This window comes from Uloborus diversus, unplaced genomic scaffold (genome assembly GCF_026930045.1).
Source record: "Uloborus diversus isolate 005 unplaced genomic scaffold, Udiv.v.3.1 scaffold_11, whole genome shotgun sequence".
Taxonomy (NCBI): domain Eukaryota; kingdom Metazoa; phylum Arthropoda; class Arachnida; order Araneae; family Uloboridae; genus Uloborus; species Uloborus diversus.
This window is the reverse complement of record NW_026557765.1, coordinates 1,430,949-1,456,538: the sequence shown is the minus strand read 5'-3', so window position 1 is coordinate 1,456,538 and position 25,590 is coordinate 1,430,949. Positions and strand designations below refer to the sequence as shown.

Genomic DNA, 25,590 nt, shown 5'->3' with positions numbered 1-25,590 from the left:
GGAAGGTGGAAAACCTCTTAACACAGATTGAAGTATTAATTCCTTTTTATGAAAATTTCGCATTTTGTGTTTTATTGTAAACCCAAGACGCCATACAACGTTAGAAATTCAATTTAAAAATCAAACTTTCCAATAGTTACGAGTTAAAAAGTGAGATGACTTAAAAATCCCTTTTAAAAATTTTAAAAAGGATTATCTGTAATTTTCCCCCCTTTAATGTTTAACAAATAGATATTGATCAAATCGTGTGCTTTCAATTTTTGAAAGCTGTAACTTGAGAGAAAAAAAAACCTTTTTTTCTAAATCCAAGTTCTTGAGAGGGCGTGGTTGCCCCGGGTGACACCCATCTGGTAGATGACACCCAAAGTTAATTTCAGAGTTTATAAAAAAATATAAATACTTTAATTCTGAAAATTTTCACGAATATATTTTAAATTATATTTCATCAAAAAAATTTCAACGAAAATAGGGCACATATACGTCAGGAGCTAATTTTACATAAAACGCGGCAGTATACAAATTTGTACGAATAACTTTTACTATACCTATATTTCTTCTTCGCTAAATTTTTAATTTAAATTTTATTGGCTGCTTTAGAATTAACCTAAATATGAAGATTTTAAGATTAACTGCAATTCTTGAGTGTTGTAATCAAGGAATCATTTACTTATTTTGTTCCATACTTTTTAGTGAGAACCAAGCTTACAGAAATAGTCTTAATAAAGAAAAAAACATTAGATTATTTCATCGAATCTTTTGGATTCGTGCTTTCGCGCCAGAACTTCTTTGAATTTGCCGATCACACTTAAACGTTTCAACCTTAGCTACTGGTGTCGAATTATTAATTTGTTACTTTTCTTTTACTATTTTAAACTGAGATAGAACAAAACACTATATTTCATTTTTATTTGAAAGTGATTACTTGAAAATGTTAGGCAACAAAACCGTTTGCTGACAGTTGCTATTAGTTAAGTTAAAAAGCAAGCAAACTAGGGGACGGCTACAGAAAGTTCGGTAAGCATTCAAGCTAGCTAATTGCCATAATGGCAGTTATTTTCTCATTAGTATCTTTTTATACATGTAATCGAACCAATTGGTAATCAGTTTTTAAAAAATGCAAGGAGAGTCAGTGAAAAGGAAAGAAAAAAAGAAGCCCGGAGTCGGAGTCGGCATGTTTTCTAACGACTCCGACTCCGACTCCTTTATCCCAAAATCAGTCCGACTCCGACTCCACAGCCCTGGTTTTTTCATTCGTGATATGGGCTAACATATTCGAGTGTAAACGCAGTCTCTCAATGTCTAGGTCATTTTTTAAAAACTCAGTTGACTTTTCAAAATTTGTTTCACCTCTGTTTAATAAAAGCAAGCACTCTTGTTCAACTGCAATAACCTGTGTGAATTCAGTTAATGTAAACCACCCAATAATGTAAGATTGCACCATCTCACAAAGCTCAATGTAAAGTGCCTTGAAGTAACTCCTTAGGGATTTTGAAAGTGTTCGGTGAGCTGGCTTCGTTGTTTTCATACCACTTTGGTACGTCGATTACGAGGAAGCGAAGGATCATCATTTTGTGAAGGTTTTTCTTTTAAACACAATTCCCAAAAGTATTCAAAATCACGCCCCCCATTTAATATACAAATCAAATCCTCATATATTTTTTCCAAATCACCAACACTTAGATGAGCAGCGCTGCCTACTGGTGAGACTTGACCCGTAAGTTCGCGCACTGGGACAAATTCTAAGTGAGCTTGCAGCACCGTAACACTATCATTATTCACACCACTCGTTTTTAGTTAACCGGCTTACTCTACCGTAATAATTATTTGTTTTAACTCATTACTGAATGTATTTTACAAGGTAAACCATCTTGTATCTTCAAACAAGGAACATAAAAGATAAATTTGTGAGTTTATAAAGCATAATATAACTAATAATTTTCTTAATTTATTGGGGGGGGGCTCTGCCCCCTCAAAAATATTTTTGAGGGGGCTCGGGCCCCCTCAGGCTCCATGGAGTCGGCGCCACTGAATGGCTGGAGAAAAAATGTTTTTACATTTTTGCAAAGAAAAAAGCACTAAAAGCAAGAAAGTTCTAATTTCTAAGGGAGGGCTCGAGCCCCCACTTGCCCCCCTATATGGGCGTCCTTGATTCTCTACATGAAGCACCGTTTATATGTTTCTCTTTTATACATATTTTTAATTGGCCCCTGCAGAATCTAATACATATTAATGTATACCTAATATTACACATTTTTTCATTTTATGCTTTTCTCATAGTCCTTTCAAAAACGTATAAACTACTTCACTGTACTTACATTTTTAAAAATTTCATTCAGTATTACTTTTATAACTAAGCATGATTAAAAAAAAAGATTGAATTAGTAGGTTCGGAATACCATATGTTACACATTTGAATATTTAAACCCATTTTAAATGTAAAATATTGTTACAAATTTTGTAAACAGTAATTGTTTTTATGATTAATTTGTTGTAATCTGGTTAATTTTGGTGTTTATTCCATTAATTTTCATCTAAAATTATCGTAGTAACTTAACCTGTAAGTTGTTTCCTGTTATGAATATACAACCCCCCAACATTGGTATGATGTATATGGTCCCTGGATAACATTTGTGAATGGAATAAAAAGAAAATAACAGAAATTGGTAGAACGTTGTAAGATTTTCTGGATGTTTCTTTGCTGGGTATATAAGGCCGGACATCTTGTGAATGAGAGGGAGAGTCAGTTTTGCTGTCTAACTGTTTAGTCTTGTTTTTCACTGCTGTTTGTGGATGTATTAGCGCTTGCGCTGTTATTTTCGAATTGCTGTTCTTTTCACATATGTTGGATTTAAATGCGTGATGTACTGAGTAATGTAAAATGCTTAACGATATTCGATTAATTGTTGGATGTTTGCAATTGTGACCTGCTCTATTATTAATATTTTTAAATAAATCTCCTGTGTTTTCTCAAGAACAGTGTCGTCATTTCGAAGAAAGTTTGAAGTTGCATCGAAACATAACAATATCCTAATACAAATTTTAATTTTTTTTACAATTGTTATTGCAACCTAATTTGTATGGAACAATATCCCTAAGTTAATGATTGTAAAATAAACGGTAGTTTTCTTAGTTAAGGGTTTGAACAATAACCCTCCTTTTTGTGACACATTCTAGGACAACATAATGATAGCTAGACCTCAAATCCTCTTGCGTACATAACCAAAAAAAAAGAGGGGGGGGGGCTCATTCCCCATAAATGAATACATTTGTTATTTTGCTATTAATAACAAGTATGGTCTAATTCGTATGAACAAAACACAATTCTAATAGGCAGTCTTAGATTAGTTATCTGTTATCCAATACTGCACATGTTGACCGAAGTATTCAACAAAAATGTTTTAACTTTAACATTTTATTTAAATAACATTGTATAAGACAAATATGCAAGATTAATTCAACCATTGTAAATGATCGATCGATTCTGCTGAACCAACCGTACTGGGTCAGTACAAAAGAAGTAAGTACCACACACCACTTCTTCACTACTTTGCTGCATATCATTTCCAATAAACAATTTTATTAATTTTCGTACTTGCAGATGAATCTCGTTTAGCTGACCTTCTTAATATGTGAAATACACCGCCAGCTCAGTCATTTCCAGCCGAGGACTGCAGTTTCGTGCTTATTAGCACTCATCAGCCCGGCATAGGAAAGTGACTGAGCTGGAGATGGAAAACCTCTTAAGGAAGCCAAGAGTGCGAAACAAACTGGTAGCTAACATAGAATTAGCCGACCTGAATTTACTGAATATACCCTGCCTCGCGTTCAATCTTCGAGTTGAACCGAACCATTGCTTCGGTCACTCGTCTGGTCTGCGCTAATTCTATATTGGCTACCAGTTTGTTTCGCACTCTTGGCTTCCTTAAGAGGTTTTCCATCTCCAGCTCAGTCACTTTCCTATGCCGGGCTGATGAGTGCCAATAAGCACGAAACTGCAGTCCTCGGCTGGAAATGACTGAGCTGGCGGTGTATTTCACGTATTTCTGCTTTAGCCCTGGCTAATGGGCGGTAATTTACTGAATATACTTCTTAATATGGTTCGAATTTGAAGTTTAAAAAAAAATCAAATAAAGGCTGTAAAGTCCTTGACATGTTTTAAAAATTCATAGAAAAGCAACAAATTGTCGTATGAATGTGGGATTTGCGCCAAATATTTCACAGGTTCAACAATTTTTTCGTGACATTGTAAAATGAGCTGATGTGTGCATCACGTGACTTCCTTTTTACTGCAATTTAATGATAAAGTGCCTCGGATTAAGTAAAGATCACTTTAAGTATTTTTACCATCCACTATAATATTAAAATCTGTTCGCGTCCGTCTGTCTGTCTGAAGATCGATCTTCTCGAGAACCGCTGCGAATCGAGAGTTGAACGAGATACCGATCAATTCGAAATTTTCCAAAGAAAACAATAGAACAAATCTCGTAATTGTGCGACTTCAATTAGCAGAGATATTAATTAAAACGTTAATTAACATAACGTTATTCGGGAATTTTTATTTCTTTCCTGTTGCCATTTTTCATTCTAAAAATTGTTTTAAAAGAGATTTTTTGGCTGCTGTCCAAATCTTAAAATAATGTTTCCATCTGGAATTTCATTTTAAATTAGTTTAAAATTGATTGCTCTATTCGGACATAGCCTTTATTTTATCGTCTGTCCTTTTTTTTATTTTTTACATTCAACGTTCTTAGCTCTTTTCAACATATGAAAGTTGTTTCTTTAGCTATGTTTATTGATTGTAGTGTAAGTTTATCATTCACCGGCCTCATATTTTGGTACATTTAGGATGTGCGACTAATTATGTTTATTTTGTTGGACTTTTTTCCGTCACATGGGTGAGTTTTCCAATTGTAATAACACTCTCTTTTTCCTTCATGTTTCTATTTTTGAAATACAGTTTCTATCATTAAAAGAACATGTCAAATTAAGATTGTTTGGATTTCTTTAAGTGAAGCAGAGTTGAACAAAAAATATTGTTTTTAAGGATTAAAAACAATATTTAAAGCTAATTTGGAATATGATGACTTGATATTAAATTAATGCTTATTGGTATTTAGTAAGTCTTGGTGCTTTAGTTTCACGTTATCAACCAAAAAGTGTGTGTCGTTTTATGTAAAAAGCTGATTGTAATTGTACATAAATATTTCAGATATAGTCTATCAGATGTAATTCATTTTAACGTGAGCACTGATTATAGTTGATAATGCTATATTTTCATCTTTTCTGCTAATTGAAAATACTCATAACGTGTATCATTGATAACTATGATTAACGTTAAAGAGATTTTTGCCAAACATATGCTCTACTGGTGTTTTGCAAACTTTGCATTACGCGTATTTATTTACTCCTTAGCGCTTTAGAAACTGATGTCAGAGTAATACAAAAACATTAATTGGACATCTCTTTAATTTTTTAAGTAGCCCATGCAACGCCGGGCACGCAGCTAGTAGACTAATAATAAGAGTAGACCGAGCTTTCTCAGACTTGCTGATGAAAAAAATTGGTTCATGGATGCATCATGTGACTGGTGGAAAGGCTTGGCGAAAACTTTGGCAGCATGGTTGCTAGATGGCAACATTATCTATAGTTTGGCACTCGACATGTATTTTAAGACGTAATGTATTTTCATCATAATTTTTTTCCAGGTGCAGAGATTGAACTGTTTTTCTTTTAGTTATGCATTATTTTGACATAGTAATTAGTTTTTGATCAGTTTTCGGTAACTTTTATTTCATTTGGAACTGCTACGTCAGCGTTGGCGTGAACTTAATGGCGTAAACGTTTTGCGTTGACGCAAAATATTTCTAATCGGTATCTTAAATTGAAATTGTGGGTAAAAGTCTTACCGTTTGCCGATTCGTTTTGGGCACTTGCATCTTTAATTGCTTACAGAGTCATTGAAATTGACTAAATAAAATGCACAATACTATCTAAACGAAAAACTCACTCTATTAACAAAATATTTACAACTTAGAATAACAAATTTACAAATAGGATTTCATAAAAGCTCATTCTTCCGTGTTCCATCAATTCTATTTATTTTATTGCTCGCTCGCGTTGATCGTCTGCTTCGATCAACGCCCACTGTTGCTAGGATATCCACCAGTGGGCGTTGATCGTCTGCTTCGATCAACGCCCACTGTTGCTAGGATATCCACCAGTCACATGGTTTGGTTTATGAGCAGCAAAAGGGTTGCCATAGCTCGGTCTACTCTTATTATTAGTCTATGATTTTTACTCCAATTTTGTTGCGAACCGAAACAAAGAAAATATTTGATGCAGATAAATTTTCCCAATATGGGCAGTTTTAATGTGATTCAATGGTTAACTCTCTAAATAAGACAAAATTGAAACCAGATTTAGAAAAAAAAAACGCCAAATTTGTCGCCAAGTTGGCGACAAAACTTGGCTACCAAAATACGATATATTGCCAAGTGTTAGCCAAATTATAACACCACTTGAGTTTGCATTGAAATTAACAATGATTTTATCCCAAAAAGGTGTAAAAGACCCCTCTGGAACATCCGAATGCAACCACAAGGGAAGGTGCCCAACTAGACCCCACTAGGAGTCTACGAACCAAATTTCACTTTTCTAGGACATACCATTTTTGAGTTATGCGAGATACATACGTACATACACACATACATATGGACGTCACAAGAAAACTCGTTGTAACTAACTCAGGAATCGTAAAAATGGATACTTCGGATGTCTATATGTCTTTAGGCGTATATCCACGTGTGGTCGGGTTGAAAAAAAAAACTCAATATTCATTCGGGGGCGATCAAAATGGAAATGTAAGGCCGATTTTCAGGGAAATTTTTTTTGCGAATGCAATACTTCCTTTTTTGTAAAAGGAAGTAAAAAAGTAATTACAAGTAACTTACTGTGACAGCTGTATCATCACAGTAAGAAAAACAAACCTCATGAGAGGTGTTTAATCATTTCATTAAACAGAAATCAACAACTTTCATTACCAGATTTCAATGCGTTTACGTTTGTGGACATGGGATGAACTTGGGTACCGTTTAGGTGTGATTCGAGCAATATACAGTGCATACATTTAACTCTGGTAATGAAAGGTGTTGCTTTTTGTTAGATAGAATGATTAAACACCTCATTTGACGTTTGTTTTTCTTTCTGTGAGGATATAGCCGTCAAAGTTATTCAAAAATTATGGCACAAACAACATATTCATACGACAATTTGTTGCTTTTCTATAAATTTTTAAAATGTGTCGAGCAGTTTTCGGACAGCCTGTATTATGCTCACATAGATAATTTTTAATTGCAATAGCAGGGATGGATGTGCACTAAACATTTACTTTTAATTCTGATCTATTAATGATAAAGTGTTAGTATACCCATGCTTCACTTGAACACTGCACGAATTTGAAGCAAAAGACAGTAGGCCCGTTCTTAATAAAGAAATTACGTAAAAAAATTTAATATTTTTTTATGTCTTGTAAATTTCTATTTCATTTTGTTACAAAACATGTTTTTTTTTTTAAATAATCACAAGCAACAGTAAGTCTGCTTATTTAAGGATTTGTTCTGCTTATTTTCACACTACTTGTAGTATCTTTACTAACAAAAAAGCTGAAAGTCTCTCTGTCTGGATATCTGTCCGGATCTCTGTGACGGGCATAGCGCCTAGACCATTGGGCCGATTTTCGTGACATTTGGCACAGAATTAGTTTGTAGAATGGGGGTATGCACTTCAAAGCGATTTTTCGAAAATTCGATTTTGTTATTTTTCTATTCCAATTTTAAGAACATTTTCCCGTGCAAAATTATCATAAGACGGACGAGTAAATTACCAAGTTATCATAACATGGAACCGTAACATGGGCAAGCCAATTGGTGAGAAATTTATCATACATTATTTATAAATATACAGGCGAACCAAAAGACCTTTTAATTTTTCTACTACAGGCAAAGCCGCGCAGGTGCCACAAGTTATCCATATTTGCGATCACTCGCATTACCTTTGATTGGAGACAGTCCAGATAAACAAGGTTGTACTGTTTTGGGGGATTTATTACATTAATCTGGGGAAATCATACTAAAACCCTCAGCCCAGATATAATGTGCTAGAACCCAAACTCTCTGGACAAAACTCGGAGAGATGGAAACCTTACATTGTTTTCTTTTTTCTCAATTTTTGGATTAAATGATATTTTTGACAACTTGGGTGGCAAAAAAATGAAAAAATACTGTCCCTAAAGTGACTGTTAGGGAAAAAATGATTGCAGACAAAATCAGTTCAAAGTGGCTGAAGAGGGCTGTATAAAATTTGCATAAAAAGTGTTTCTCGTATTTATAGGACATTCAATAAAAGGTAAATTAATGCCAGAGTTATTCAGATAGCTTATTTAAAAAAAAAATTTAAAAAAAACCTTTCTAAAATTTATGAAAGCAATTTTATATTTATCTGAATCATTGGTTCCCAAACCCTAGGGGTTTATTCAGACCTATACAGGGTTCATGTTAACATGAATAAAATTCTGAAAAGGGGGGGGGGGGACAGGAGATTCAATTGTACTAAATGGGTGTTTAAGAGACTGAATTGCATTTAAGTATGGCATGTCATCATCAAACTTTTACTGATGTACTTACATAATAATTCTTTATATATTAAGCATATAAGTTGACTAACTAAATAATAATTAAAAATATTTCACCAGCTTGTGTAAGTAGATGCCTATTCTTCAAAATTGCAACTTGTAAATAGTTGCACATTTGATATGAGTAGCAAGATACCCCTCCCACTCCATGAACAGTTGAAGAATAAAGAAAACTTCCGTGAAAGCAGAAGGAGTTAATTCAATATTTTTTCTTAATTTAAAATTAAGCTCCATATTGCTTTCACTGCAAGTATTTAAAATAGCCTAGGCAAAACTGAGCCCTCCATTTCACTGCTTTCGAGTTCAAACTTAAATGCATTATCTTACTCTCTATTTTTGTCGAAACAACCTTTCAGGAGGTGGTCTAGGAAAATCAATAAAACAAACAGGCAGGCCTTCGAAACAAAAAAGTTTGGAAACATTTAATCAAAGTTCAAGATAAGTACTACTTCTGAAAAAAGTTATCATTAATATAAATTATTTCATTAATGTGTTAAGGTATTGAAATGAGGTCGTTTCCAAAATTTTAAAAGTATTTTTTTCTGAAAGAGCATGCTTAAAAACATAGGATCTGACCATTTTTTGATAAATTTATTTACGTTTAATACAGTGAAACCTGTGTAAGTTGACCACTTGCGGTGCACTACTTTTGCGGTCAACTTAAACAGGTGGTCAACATATAGAGGTTGAATTATATGATAAGATCTAATTCTGTGCCTGAAAATTGCGGTCAACTTAGACAGGTGGTCAACTTAACAGGTTTTACTGTATTTTCAAAAAATTACTTAAATCGGAGCGCTTTCATTGTTTACGGCTTCTTCCGATGACATCACAAATGATGAAATACCATTCACAGTGCAAAATATTTAATTTGCATCTTTACTCGATGCATCTTTACTGCATTGGCAACGATATGGTTGGTAGCAAGCATAGAACGCAATTTTAATTCGCTGCTTGATTATCATAACGTGGAAACGTAGTAGAAAGATGCGGCAAAGTGCATCATTTGTGACGTCATCCAGACCACGCCTTGTTTGAAAAATCGGACATTTTAAAAAATTAATTTAAAAAAATCTGTTAAGAAAATAAAAGTATTTTCTGGGTCCTTGTTATTTATTTATTTTATTTTTTAATTTTTTTTTTTGCTCATTCTATCCATTTCAATGACTAAAAGTAGTACTATTGACTGAAGGAAACTACCCCATTGTAAGTTCTTTAGTGAGAGCCCTTATCATTGGCAGCCCTGGTAGATCTTAGCACACCAGTAACATTTTTGTGTTTAATTTCACCAGCAACAAATAAATTACAGATCCACTTCATACTTACAAATATGAGCTAAAGATGAAACATTCACTATCCTTGCAGGGGCTGAAGCTTTAATGCGGTCCAAGAGTAGAGTTGTGAGCAAAAAATGACCGAGGTGGTTGGTACCAAATTGCATTTCGTAGCCATCTTCAGTGAGCCACTTAGGGCAGGCAGCAACACCTTTGAAAGACAATAGAAATGATTATCAGTGTTTCATTTTAGAGCAATTTCAGATAACGACTTATGGTTAAAAGTAGTTTTTAATGACTAAGGGTTGATATAAATTACCTTTATTGAAAGCAGGTGGAGGGGTAGGGTGGGGTAATTACCTTTACTTTTGAAAAACAAGGTAGTTTTAGGAATTTTTCTTGTTTTGGTTTTTAAAAATTATGCTATATCACAAAGAGCCTTATTAGTTATCATAATTCAATCTGACATCCTAAAAGTGTTTCAAGAGAAATTATGTAATAAATAAAAAATAATATTAAAAATTACCATTACCTTTAACAAGACATCTCTAATGAGATATAATTAAACGTATTTCCATGATTAAAGAGGCCTGATCAATGTTCTAGAAAAAGTGATTTTGCTTACATAATGATTTTATTCAAAATTCCTAGCAATTCACTCATAAAACATAATGATCCAAGAAAGTGCTTTATCTCCATCATTTATGAATCTCTGGAGTAAAATGAGACTTTTCCATCACATAAAACAGAAGTAGATATTTTCATAATTGTTTAATTTACAAAAAAAAGTATACTGAAAGTAGTAAGGACCATTTTTACAAACTAAATTTTGTGAAAGGGCAGATTTTACGATACAGAATTCAGACCATTACTGATTACAATCTATATCCTTCAGAACTTGAGCTTGAGTCTAAAAAATCCATCGACTCTCTTTTGCGTTCCGGAAGAGAGGTTGTCTTCCAGTGGATCCCAGGCCATTGTGGCATCTATGGAAATGAACGAGTGGACATCTTGGCTAAAGAGGCTGCATCCACCTTCTCGCCCGGTTCCACTTAGAAACGCTAAGCGACTTCTCGCAAGCAAAATCCAACATGCTACAGTCTCTGCCCCGAGGAACAAAGCTGACGGAAAGCCCTGGGCTTGCCTTCTGGATGATGAACAGCGTGCGCGCCTTTCTCTCCTTCCCAGAGCCCTGGGAGTTGCCTCTTTCCGAACAATTACTGGACATGACTATCTACAGGCCCATTTACATAAAATCAACCTGGCAGATTCACCTCTGTGAGGGGACTTCTCCAATGACAAGGGAGCATCTTTATAGTTGCTCCTCTCTTCATGATATTCATAATTGTGATGCCTTCCAGGCCCTAACACCCTTTGAAGCCACTTCATTGTTATACTGGACAGCAAGACGCCTTATGTTTGAAAGAACGATGGTGGGCGTAATTTAAAAAAAAAAAGATACAGAATTGTGTGAAAGGATGACAAGCAGACCCAATTTGCATCTGGATTAACCCCTGATGAATATACTAAAGAAAAGAACCAATATTTATAGTCTGTGCTGTTATTGGAAAAACATATTTGGGGATTGCACCTTTTTTATTGGTCGATGGTCAAGGTTGATGAATTTTCATTGGGCCAATAAAGCTCAGTTTAGATTACTTATGTTACCTTTAATTCAAGTAACATTAACTTTTTAATCAAGGTGGTTTTAAACCAGCTTGTTAAATTTGTATTAATTTTACAATTAAGAGCCCTATTTCTCCACCTACAGCACTGTGTATCATAAAAACTCTCTAAAATGGCCAAAACATTAATTTTTTTTTTAATTAAGTGAAAAGTAGCTACTACAACCCAAATTCAAAATAATAGAATACTTCCCACTTTTTGGGAAAAAGTTTATTCTAACCAAATATAAGTGCAATTAGTATTTAAATGAACGTGCCACCTTTCTTAGACCTTAAAGTGTGCATTTCATTTCAAATATACTCAATTAAAAATAATCTCAGACAGAATAATCCAAAAGTTTATAGTTATGAAGATTTATATCGAGTCAAAAAATTAGAATATTTAAATTAAAGGGGGAAAAACACTTTCAAAAGAAACAATATCAATACTAGAATGGATAGTTTTTTTTCTAACTTTAAGAAATGATACAATATGTAATTTTGTTTTTTTCCTATTTATCACCTCAACGACCCATTTTTAGCAGTAAAAGGCTTTTAAAAGGCGTAAAATTATCCGAGCAGCAAGCTCCATACTTGTGACAAACTGTAAGGTAACAAGGTATGCAAATATTTTCGCTACTTTTTAAAATTCACATTGAATGAATAGATTATTCTAATTTTCTGACCCATATAAAAAAGCTATTTTTCCAATGTGTTAATGATCCATAAATTGTTAAAATAATATCTGAAAAGTTGTTTAGATTGATTTACCCATTCGTGAATAACGAGTTTTAGTCTTTCTAATTTTTTTTCATGCGTTCATTTTTCCCCACTCAGGGACAAATTTTGTTCAAACAGTTCTGATATTCTATTATTTTGAATTTGGATTGTATTTAGGCTTAGGATTTGTTTCTTTTTTCATAAGATGAAAAAAGAAACAAATTCAATTGAAATATTAACTTTTGTTTGAAAAGTGAAGATTAGAACAATGTTTAAAACAAACTGCAATAAATTGGAGACACATGCCTTAGTGTTACAAGGAACCTTTTTTCAATGCAAATGGATAAGCTAATGGATTAAAAGACATCCATCAAAAGAGAAACAAAACTAATGCATGTTACAAAAAAAAACAACAATCAATTTTATAATAAATATTTATATTAATACTAATTTTATTAGATTAATAAAATTATTATCATTTATCTTACCATTATTATATTATTTCTGATGACATTAGCGGGACTACAACTTACCAGCATTGTTGATGAGGATATTTATCTTTGGCTCACTCTGTAGAATTTCAGCAGCGAATCTTCGAATGGACTTGAAAGAAGCAAGATCTAAGGACTTGATGAGAACCTTGGCATTTGGAACTTGGTCGTTAATTTGCTCTTCTGTTCTTTTCCCTTTCTCTAAATCTCGGCAGGCAATTATAACCTTAGCACCTGAAATTAAAAAATATATTTAAAAATCCAATGCTCCAAAATTGTTATTCTTGAGTAAACAAATATTATTAACAGGAACAAGGACAGAACCAGGTTCTGGTTTTTGAGGGGACTTTTCCATACGGAGGGAGTCATTGACATTTATTTTAGGTATAAATAGGGGTCTGGATCAAATTTCTCGAAACATAAGTTCACAAGACGGATCTTCAAGTTATCTTTGTTCAATTAAAGTCTGAGCCATCACGGCCTGATTACCGCAAAGCAGGGTTTGAAAATATCATGATATTTTTTGAAAATATCCGATATTTTGATATGTATTGGATATTTTGATAGATATCCGATATTTTCAATCAGCACAAATTAAAGTCTTCAGAATAGTAAATGCATCCTCAAATCACAATTTATTTTCTTATATTATTACTGCACTATGTAGACTTTAAAATTAAGGTTTCTTTCATTGTTTATATCTAATATTTCATTTTAAATTTTTATAAATTTTAATGGAGTTAATTTAGCATTAGCTGACTCACTCATTTTTCTTCTGTTAGCTACTTTTACAGTTATATGATTCAGAAATAAAAAAGTATGTATTGGTTGGTGCACAGTCACAAGACATTCCCTTTTTTTCTGACCAACATTTAATATTTAATTAGTCACTTTTTAATTGAAAATTGTTACATTACTAATAATTTTATGAATATAAAATACAAGTAAAAATGGAATATTATATTACTTTGTTATATTACTGATGAATGAATACATCATAAAAATATAGTACATAACTTTTTGGTTATTTTTAATAGTAAATGAACAATATTACTATGATAAATATAATTTTTATATTGAAAATACCATAGCCAAAAAAATAAATATCCAAAATATCATGATATATTTTCAAAATAAATATCGGATATATATTGGCAAACCCTGCCGCAAAGGCATACTAGACCTGGCCCTGGGGCCCCACCTACCTAAGGGGCCTCAAACTACTTAAAGAATTATGCATAGCATTATATCTATATGAAAAATATATGTATTTTTGAGATAATAATAAAAATTATGACTTGTTAAATACAAAAAAAAGTTCCTTAAAGGGGAATTTTTATTAATTCTTTCTGTAACAAATTTACTTTGCCACAATTATGAGGGGCCTCAAAGGGAATTCATAAATGCACATGATAAATGATTTATACATACAGTAGGCGCTGCTTAATGTGATCACGATTAATGTTATCATTCGCGTAATGTTATCAGAATCACGAAGTCCCGGAACACTTGTATGTTAACACACGTTAAAAAAGTCGGATATTGTAATCAGCCTCTTCGTTTATTGTTATCACTTTTTCATAAACTTTCAATTTTTCCCCCGTTTTTGTTCCTCAATTAACAGAAATACATAGGCAAACCCTGACGAGACTAACTTTCTGTGTAGTATTTTGTGGTTTTCAATAGCAGTTCAAAATTTTTCTAGGAATGAAGCTACAGAAAGTTCGCCCCCAGTGACCACTGACTCCCCCTAAGAAAACTTTCTGTTGCACTTAAAAGAATTCAGTCGCTGGACATGGCATTGATGTAGGACCTCCATTGTTGCCATTACTTTGTAAACTATTAAAGAATTGTGTCGAGATTGAAAACAAAGCGAAGTTAAATTAAAATTTAAACAACAAGCAAAACCATGCTGGAAAAGATAGAAAAGCTGATTGTGCTTTGAAACTGGTTTACGAATGTCAGGGAAAGCGGTCATATTTTACTTCACCTATTACTATGTGATTAAAATTTGTATAATTTAGCTTTAACTTTTTATAATTCAGATATTCCCATTCTGTTAATTTAATCTTTACTAATAATAAAGCAGAAAGTCTCTCTGTCCGGAGGATGTCTGTAGGATGTCTGTGACGTGCATAGCGCCTAAACCGTTCGGCCGATTTTCATGAAATTTGGCACAAAGTTAGTATGTAGCATGGGGGTGTGCACCTCGAAGCGATTTTTCAAAAATTCGATGTGGTTCTTTTTTTATTCAAATTTTAAGAAAAGAAACTATCATAAATTACGAAATTATCATAACGTGGAATCGTAACATGGGCACAAGCCAATTGGCGAGATACAAAATTATCATAACGTGGAACCGTAACATGGGTACAAGCCAATGGGCGAGAAAATTCACCATACATTATTTGTAAATATACAGGCGAACCAAAAGACCTTTAATTTTTCTATTACGGGCGAAGCCGTGCGGGTGCCACTAGTAATTTATAATTTGAAAGTGCATTTAGTTGAGTCACAGATTTTAATTTGAGGTTGCCAAAATAAATGCACCTTAATTGGAAAAAAATCATTATTTTGTGTCTCCTGGATTCTTTTTGGTTATTGTTATCAGTCGGTTATTGTTATCAAATTATATTTGTCCCAAAGTGATCACATTAAGCGGCGTACTGTAGCTGTGTGATTAGACATAGAAGTCCTCAAAAGAGCATTCCGACTAGAGATGAGTTCGGGCTCATTTTTGAGAGCCCGAGCCGAAAAATTTGTAACCGAGCCCGCCCGAGCCCGAGTGATATTGTCTCGGACCAAAATCCGAGCCCGAAGGAAACTTCCTTGTATCAAAAACTGAGCCTTCTACAGCCTGACATGATCTCTCTGTTAATGAAAAATGTTACGTCAAATGTTCTTCATTAACAGAAGTTTCTAAATTTTCTTAAAATGCTCCACTTCAAATGCATTACTTGTATGACATATTGCAATAGTAATGGCAAAAAAAAAACAATATAAATAAGCGTTAATTAATATTTTTTTGGGGGGGAGGGTAAATTTGCCATTGATTGAACTGATTTAAATGTTCCTTTCATTTTCTCAAAGTAGGAAAATGTTTATTTGCTTTGAATTTGTTATGGAGATCGGCGATTGAATATCCGTGCTTGAGCCCGAGCCCGAAACCTATTTTCGATTCTAGAGCCCGTCTTATCTCTAATTCCGACGGGCCCTGTAAATCAGTACCTGTGACTGTAATGTCACAGTACCTGTAAATCAACCACTGCAGAGTCTTCAGAGGGCTTCCAAATTAACGTGGGCCTAGTGCCTCACTTTCAGTTAGTCGGGCCCTGGGAGCCATGACTCCATTCTGAGTCTGCGCCCGAGAAGGATTTGCTGCTAAATTAGTGGCTTGTTAAATCACTTAACTTTTGTTTGAACATAGTGCCAAAGTTGGCAACAATTCACTCTTTTTCGCTTATTCTCCGATAATGCATGGGCGCTGAATAATATTTTATTTTGGAAAGAGAAGTAAATTAATTTTCAACGCACCAGATTTTTTATTTTTCCAAACCGTGGCAAAGCTTGAAACTGCTGCTCTTATCCACCTTCCTCAAATTTTTACATCAAGCTTAGACGGGGGAAAAAATGCCTACCCTAGATCCGGCTTTGAATTTGCAAGCAATCTTCCTTGTCGAAGTATTGGAGAGATGCAAACAAATAGTAAAAGTACTGATTAATTATTATTTATCTACTAATTATCATTTATAAACTCTGAAATAAGATGTAAAGATGAAAAACCCTTTCAAAATTTAATTTGCTCAAGAACTGTTGTGTTTGTAAGCCAGAATAGAGATTTTTTTTTACTAAAAATCTTTTTGTTAACTTCCGAAAAGTTGTGCACTTTATGAAGAATTGCATTTTATAGGTTGTCGGTATAAAGGGACAAAAAATTAAGCAATTTAAAGGATGATTATCATCAGTAGATGGTCTAAATAATATGAAAAAATATTTCACTGTATTTCTTTAAAAAAAAAGTTAAGTACAATGATTCCAACATTAAAAACATTAAAATTCAGATAATATGTTTGTAATTTCAGTAAGATTGTTTCAATTTCATTAATTGTGTTATTTTATACAATGATAATTCTGACATTTAAAATTAGACAACAAGATAAAATATTCATAAAACGGACATTTGCTTTTCCTTCAGAAATTCATAACAGTAGAAACTGAAAATAAATATTGAATTTTAAAAACTTACCCCTCCTTGCAAGATCAAGAGCAGTCTGTTTTCCTATGCCAGTATTCCCTCCAGTAATTATGACAGTCTTGCCATGTAACAGAGCCGTACTTCGACATATTTTTCCTATCACAAAACCATGCAGATACACAAGGGATCCTGCAACTAAAAAAATTTCAAACATATAAATTTTGTTTTTCCAGAATTTAAAATGTGAAACAAAATACAGTGTAACTTTACTTTTTTAAATGGTTGAATAAAGCAAAAAAAATAATAATAATAATAATAATAACAATACTAAGAATAAAAATACACTGAAGCATATTTAACCCAAAAATACTTAAAGTGGAAAATCAGTTAACATAAAATGATATTGACTTCTGGGCAGTGTGAAATTAAATAGAAATCAATTAACAAGAAATTATTTTAACATGAAAATATATTTTTGTCTTTTCAGTCAGGCCCACCGTTTAGGGGGGGGTGGTCAACCACCCCCCTTGAAAAATGTTTGTTCGTACATGTAAGTGGGAATTGTTTTTGCTGTTTTCCAACAAAATTTGCATTGCGTTTTCACCAATACACCCTTTGCACCAGGAAGTATTCTAAATTACGGGCCCATCTTCAGGTTCATGATAAATGTTTTTTACTGTATGATTTAATAGCAAAAAAGTAAACAGTACAAATACAAAACAGATAAACAACAACAGGCTCTATGTCTAACTAGGCTCCTAAGTCGTAAATAACAAATCTAACCCATATATTGCACCTATTGCAAAAAATATTGCATACTCTTTGTTTTGGTATCTTAACGACCCCCTTCATTAATGAGTGCATGAAGTTATGAGTTCTGAGACTCAGATACACAATATGACTCAAATTCGCACAGCTAAAATTGGTATGCATAGTTTTCACTTGAAGTCAAATCTTCTTTAAAAGTAAATGGTTGAATATTTATGCTATTATTTCAACTGAAAATAAAGTGGAAAATATGAAAAAAAAAAGTTAGTTTTGTTTCTGATTTGTCAAAAACTTGACTTTGAAGAAAAAAAATTATTATCGTGAAATACAACATAATTTAATTTCAAATTAAATGAATTTTTTACTATTGCACAAACCTAAAAAAAATCTTCAATATCTAAGCAAAAATACTCATAAATTTTGAAGAAAGTAACATTGAGAGAAGAAATTACAATTTATTGGTTTATTTCACTCAGCAATGTTCAATCCCAAAGACTGATATTGCTCCCTCCTGACATGAGTTGATAAGCATTTTTTTTTTTTTTTTTCAAACAACAGTCCATCCAAAAATTTAAATGTTCCAAATTAACAAAGAAAGAAACTACAAGAAAGGCATACAGTTCAAAACAAAAGCAAAAAATTAACAAAAATATCTTACAAAAATCAAAACAAGCGATAGCAGACGAAACTATGAATCCTAAAATCATGAGGATGCTGCCACTCAGTCACAACAAAAATCTGATTATAAATACTAGAAATAAATTAATTTTAAATTTTGAAATAAAAGAAACCGACTCTTCACTAAATAACACTGAGAATAAACAGTAGTATTAAATTTAGGAAAATCCGTACGATAATACTCTTTCCAACTGATTACGAAAAGCTGATACGAGTGGCTATCTTGGAATGGGAAAGAAGGGAATGACATTTTTTAGTTTTCTCTTTGCATTTCGTCAAGGTGAGGAGAGTTCTTTTTTCCCCCAAGGTCTCGATTGCATAATTTTCCGATCAACAACAATATCTTGGTCGTGAGCAATTAATCATCTCAAAAATCTATGAAAATTTATCGGACTTAAATAATCTTAAAACGGAATCGGACAGGGGAAAAACTTCACAATGATTGTAAGGAAACAATAAGACGAGGTTTCCAAGCCCATGCTGTAAATATCCTCTTTCATCATCATAGGCGGATTTACGGGAGTGTCAGGGGGTGCGTCGCACCCCCAAAATTTTTGGTTGGGTTTTGAAAAAAATTAGCTTAGTATATATCACTCAGAAATGCAGTTGGGGGAAAAAATTCATAGCTGCTATACTAGTAAATTTACTTGAATCCGGGGTATCACCACACCGTCGCTAGTGCAAGAAAAACATAACTGTGCTCATATTAAGAATTAAAGTAATTTTATCCATTTGGAAAAAAAACTAATAAATAATTTCATGCAATAAAGAAACTTCTCAAACAATTTATTGTTCAGTGTTGTGTTATTGTATAGAATAATTGCATGTTTTTTAATTGGGTATTTATTCGTATATCAATACCAATTCTTCTATTTTGAAACAACAATGACTAATAAAGTCCCCCCCCCCCAAAAAAAGAAAACATGGCATTTGTAAGAAACTTTATCAATAAAATCTACATCGAAATCAACCGAAAACCAAGATTTTTAAGGTAAATTTTCAAAAATTTTTGAAGGAGGACTCCCGGACATTTTGCTGCAGTGGTGCATCCAGGGGGAGGGGGCACAAGACTGGTGACCCTCCCCACAAAATGCTGAGTAGATGTTTTGAAAAAAATATTCTTTATTACTGAAGAGAAGAAAAGATCTTATTTTGAGAAAACGCAGTTATTTTATGAAAGAAAAAAGAATGTGGGGGAAAAAATCTTAAATTTCTTTCAAAAAGAAATATTGACATTTAAATTTTTCAACAGCTTCAGATTATTGGCGGCGAATTGTGTGCCTCCCCCCCTTCTCGCACAAGCCTCTTTCTTTCATATCCCTCCTCCCTTTTTTTTCATTTTTTCTATTTCGTTTTCATTTTTTCTATTAGTCCTCAAATTGTTTCTTCTCCAAAGCCCTTTCTCCAGCCAAAGTTATTACAGAGTACCTCAAGTTCCGTTTCTTTGGCTTCACTTTCGCAAAATTTCCAAAGAAGATCTAATCATGTAAATACATCGAAAATCCTTTAAAATTGCGTTTTCGTAGCTTCAGTTTTGAAAAACTGCAGTGTCCCTAACGCTACCAAATATGGTCTTGTACACTCATTTGTTTAGACTTTAATTTTGGAAGACATTCGAACAAGAGCCTCCTATCCCCTTTCTCTAATATCATCAAAAAGTGTTAATACTTTGGTTTTGAAAACTACTATTTCGAAATATTTCAGTGGGAGAATTCCTTTTCTAATACCAAGGAGTACTGCAGAAGAACTTCATTTTTTGAACTTCAATTTCGAAAATTTTCCAGGGGAGAGCTCCAAAACACCCTATCCGGCAACAGCATCAAAAATTGTCCTCCGTAATATTTTTGGAACTTCAATTTTGAAAAGTTAAAGAGGTAGCGTGGGGGCGGGGAGGGGGATACATATTTCAATCTGCTTTTCAAAAAATCAATTGAAGGTAGTCTATGGGTCTCATTCCTAACCCAAACTATAAATAGGGACTATAATCACATTTATAAGACTAAAAATTCTGAAAATAGCCTTGGAGCCACACATACCTTTCTTGCCCCTAAAATATCACCAAGAACTATAAAACTGCGTTTTCAGAACTACTATTTAAATTTTTTTTTTCTGAGGCGTGAATCCCATTCTAAACCAGTAGCTGGATTCACCCATTGCTTCTAATATCGACTTTCGTTTAAGACTTTTTTCTGCAGTTTGAAATGTTAAGAATTGCTCATCCCCTAATCTTAGTAAATAAGGTTTACATCGCGTTTTTTAGACTTAAAAGTATGTCCCGCCCTAAAATTATTTTCTGATTTTTGCCACTGCCTTGTTATTCTGGGAATCCCCCCCCCCCCGCCAGATCCCTGTTATTGTTGCACCCCCACATATTTCGGCCTAAATCCGCCTATGTTCATCATTTTGTTTATTGAAAATACTAAAATAATTTCGTTAAAATGTGAACCAAGAATTTCGGCAAATATTTTACACCAGCAGGATCCCCCGGTAATCAAACAATAATGTACAAATATCCAATCCGAAAGAAATTGCCAAAACAAAAGCAATTGATTTAAAAAAAAAAAAAAAAAAAAAAAAAAACCTTAATAAGATGAGTTTTATTATTTACAAATAAATTATGCTGCCCACTGTTGTGGTTGTGGAAGCAGGCCCGGATCTATAAATTTTGGGCCCACTGCAACAAAACCAGTTGTAGGGCCCCTCTCTAGAGGCTAGCAGTGTATATTTGAACCGTTAACAAGTCTAAGTGCTAGTTTTTTTTTTGTTTTTTCAATTTGTTGGGCCCTTTAAGGATGTGCCCCCCTCCCCCCGCGCTGCGGGGCCTGTGTCGATGAGACGAGTTTATCTGTTGGTAACGGTCTATCTGAATAAGAGGAGGGGGGGGGGGATAAAGAAAGGGCCGCGCGTGTTTCGTTAATTTTGATTTCAGTGTGAATGCTTAATTCAGAGAATAACATCTGCAAAAGCTGGCATCCCCGAACAATAATAGATGCGTCCATTTCCACCCATAAACCGAAGATTAGCATTTCACCGGTGGTCAGACTGTATATTAAAAAATACGTTTTAAAAAATAATAAAAGTATTGGGGAAAAAAACGATAATAAAAGTTTTACAGACTCATAAATGCAAAAAAAAAAGAAAAAAAAAGCAGACGATAAGAAAATTCTAGAGAATAAATTTTACTGGCCACACCGGAGTGTATCATATACCAATTGCATCGCAAAGACAATAGGTTTTAGAATAAACGTTTATGAGAGGGGCATTCCACCCTGGGTGACTCACATCTGGTGGGTGGGGTCCCCTAGTTAATTTTAGAGTTTGTAAAAAAATATATAGCTACGGTATACAGCATTGTACAAATAGCTTTTACTATACATATGGCTAGAGCTGTCAACGTTTGAAAATCTAAAATCGTAACAACATTTTGCAGTGGGGGGGGGGCAGATTCAAACAGTGATGAATTGTCAATAGTATAAAGAACAAAAAACAATGGTACTTAACAAATTTCAAATATGATACAGAAAGTATTAATATGGAATAAAAAACTTTATAGTCTTCACAGAATTTTTGGCAGTTTTTCCACTTTTTTGCCGAAGATTCAATGACTGGATCAGCGTCGCGATCCAAAAACCGATCCATCTTTACACCATGCAACTTTCGAAGAGCGATGCTTGTTGCGCAGAGACCGTCAGCACACGTGTAGAAGTTTGATTTTTAGCTTTCATGCTGTTTTTTGCGTTTTGGGGATTATAAATTGGGAAAACAGAAAATCGTAATTTTTGGACCCGCTTTCGTAGTTTGAAGCTGTAATTCGTAGAAACTACGATTTTTTTCGTAGCAGTTGGCCGCTTTGCCTGTGGCTATAAGTCATTCCATAAGTGACCTAGTGGTCCCAGCACGACCATCTCCGAATTGGATGAAATTTTATAGAGGTGTAGAAAAAATTATACGGCCTTTGAAACTAACCTATGCAAATTTTCAGCTTCCGAGATCCAAATCCTGTGGATCTAGGAACTACCAAAAAAGTGACCCAAAATGGCGGATGAGCTTTTTCTGACAAATTGCCAATTGCTTCGGCAACAAGCAATTGCTTCGTTCAAGTGTAGAAGCAATTTTTACCCGCCATACCTTTACGGGCGATTTTCTATTTTAAAATATTCACCAGATAAATGAAAAAAAAAGTCAATGGCTGATACATAGTTGCTTTTAAATGTAAAATAATCCTTGCAACCCCATTGTTAATCGCCTATCTAGGTCACCAAGCGACCACGTTACTGTAACCCAGCCGATTAGCGAGTGAAGCGAGCTTCAATTGAATACTAGCCAAAAGTTTCCAGCAGATAACTATAACGGAAAGACAAGTAGATGGAGAGCATTGCTGATAAGCTCCGCTGCTTACCGTTTAATTTCTAAAAATTCGTTCGAAAAGAAGAAATGCAAGAGATGAGCTCCCATGATCTCTTGTGCACATTTAAGCCCTGCTGGTTAACATGAACGCCTACAGAACAACAGTGGCGGATACAGCCGACGGGCAACCGGGCATTTGCCCCAGTGGGCCGATTATGCTTTGGGCCGATCAACTAACAGCAAAGTAATTCGGGCCTGTCTACTAACAGCAAAATATAAATTCTGCGCGCATGTGTTTAGAATAACGCAAATTCGCAAAACACAGAATCAGCTCCTCTTTACGCGTGGGGTAAAGCTTGCGGGTGGAGGGAGGCAGGGCCGTCACCAAGAGGGTGGCAGAGGGGGAATTTCTGAAATGATGCTGCCCAGGGCCTGATTACCACACAGGCTGACTCGGCCTAGGCCTGGGGCCCCATTCCTAAGGGGCTCCACATCTTTCAAAGAACTATGCATATCATTGCAACGATATGAAAAATACATGTATTTTAAAAAATAAATAAAAAAATATGACTTTTTAATTGGAAAAAACTTTTTTAAAGGGGAATTTTTAATCATTCTGCCAGTAACGAATTTCCTTGGTCACGATTATGAGGGGGCCCAAAGGGGATTCATAAATGCACATAAGTGATTTGTACATAGTTGTGTGATTAGACAAAGAGGCGTCCAAAGGTGCATTCATGCTTTAAAAAGGTAAATCAACCACTGTATTCAGGGGGCCTCCAAATTAATGTGGGCCTAGAGCCTTACTTTTAGTTAGTCGGGCCCTGGGACTGCCAATGTATTTTTGATGGTATAATAAAAAATAAATGAATAAATTAAAACAAAAAAAAACAGGGAAACCTTAGCGGTCGTAAAAAGTTAAAATACTTTTGGTTTCTTCGACGCTTTTATTTTTTTTAATGACAATTCAAATTGCTCTAAAATGCAACTTACATCAAGGACCGACGTGAGGTCATGTCAGCTTAGTTGTAGAATAGGGGCTCGGCTCGGAATTGAACTCGTGCAGAGAGTAAAATATCCTAATGGCGAAAGGTGTAGAAGGGGGCCAGTGAAAAACATTGACCTATGTCATTTTTTTCCCCTTTTGCTGTCGGCGACCCTGTTTATGACAATTTGAATAAAAGTGACAAAATATTTTTTTCCGTAAAATTATTTTAAAAAATGCAATTTTAAAATATCATTGAGGAGCATGAAAGACTCTACATTATTAAGATTATCAAATCAAAGGCCAAAGGCCGCCGAAATGTGAGTTTCAAACATTCTTTGACGAAACATAAAGTATTCTGTACGTTGTACAAACTCGCGGCAAGGACGTAGCCAAGGGGTGGGTCCATGGGGTCCGGACCCCCCCCCCCCCCCTTCCCGAAAGACTCCTCTCCTTTTTTCTCAGTTGTTGCATCTCGCATCAACAAAAATTTTCCGAAAGACAATAATTTTATAAAAGGCAGCATTCTCCCCTTAAATATTCCCAGTAATCGGCAATTTTCTCAGCGCTTGAGTCAATTCAGAACACGAGAACCTCGTGCAACAACTGCAGGTTCCCAATTTTCGTCCGTTTTTTGCTGTGTCACCTACTCCGTCCGAAACGGGGAAATGTCCCTTTCGACTTTCAAACCAGCTGGGTCCTGTGACCTTGAAATTCAGCCCCTCTCCTTGGTCCATCAAATTGCCATTGGCAAAGTAAAAACAAGCATTTATTGCCACTTCCGCCGTATCCCACATTCTCATTGGCGTGGTTTTCTTTATTTCTTTCTCTTTTCTTTTTGGATTTTCGTGGATTTCGTAGACGCATGTTGTACGGAAGACAGTCAGAGTGAGGTGCGTTCCTGGTGAATCAGTAATTGAATTCCGATTCTTTTCTGTTTTAACACGCAGTTTTTATCTACGTCATACTTATAGGAAACATATCTTGAACAAAAAAATTGTATGCAAAAGAAAATTAAGTTTACCCAAACTAGGTAAGTCGTAGTGCTCCCTTTTAAAGTTTTCTTGATAATACGAGCAATTTTACGTGTTAATGTGTTTTTTCCATTTAAAAACTAATTTTAGATTCTAAGCCAGCAGCGAAAAAAGAAATTCTACACATTTCGTGTGTTTGAGGATGAGAAAAATAATTATTGATTTTTTTTTTCATTTTAACTCTTATATTTTTGGCATGGTTCATTTCAGATTCATTTTATTTTTTGATAAAAATTTTATTTGAACTTTTAGATTACTTTTAACATCTCTCTCCTTTCTGAGTAACAAATTACGTAGATTTTTTACTGATGTTTTCCCCCCAATATTTAAGCATGATCATGGAACATATTAAATGCCCCCCCCCCCCCCAAAAAAAAAAAAAAAAAAATCGTGTTTGAAGGTAAAATAAATAAAATAAATGAATAAATAAAACTTGAAGTTGATGTAGCAAACTTTTTACGGTGTAAAAATTGTATAGAAAAATTAAATTGAAAATTACTTGAATATTTTACTGTGATCAGTTTATGAAATTACAAGTTCGGCCATATTAAGGCATGTAATAAGTAATTTATTAGAAATTATTACTTTTAAATCTTACTGAATTGTGATTCTATGATCCCAAAAGAAAAAGTTAGTTTTTAATTGACGAAAAAAAATCTTATTCGATGTTGTTCCATAAAACATATTTGTATTTGCATCATTGGAACACATTTTCTGATTGTTATTCACTGGCTTTGTACTAAGG

General features: G+C 34.1%; 1 protein-coding gene across 3 annotated transcripts in view; it reads right to left on the bottom strand.

Annotated features, from left to right (window-relative positions):
• The window catches only part of LOC129232128 (retinol dehydrogenase 13-like), a 60,521-nt gene that overhangs the window by 15,392 nt on the left and 19,539 nt on the right, over positions 1-25,590 (bottom strand). For 2 of the 3 annotated variants that reach the window (XM_054866368.1, XM_054866366.1), the window contains exons 2-4: positions 17,085-17,228; positions 12,881-13,072; positions 10,016-10,174 (exon numbers count right to left, since the gene is read on the bottom strand). In XM_054866368.1, the coding sequence (XP_054722343.1) occupies positions 10,016-10,174; positions 12,881-13,072; positions 17,085-17,228 (495 nt within the window). Of the gene's footprint in view, positions 1-10,015; positions 10,175-12,880; positions 13,073-17,084; positions 17,229-18,459; positions 18,689-25,590 lie in introns of those variants that run through there. The other variant, XM_054866367.1, reaches the window with a different exon arrangement.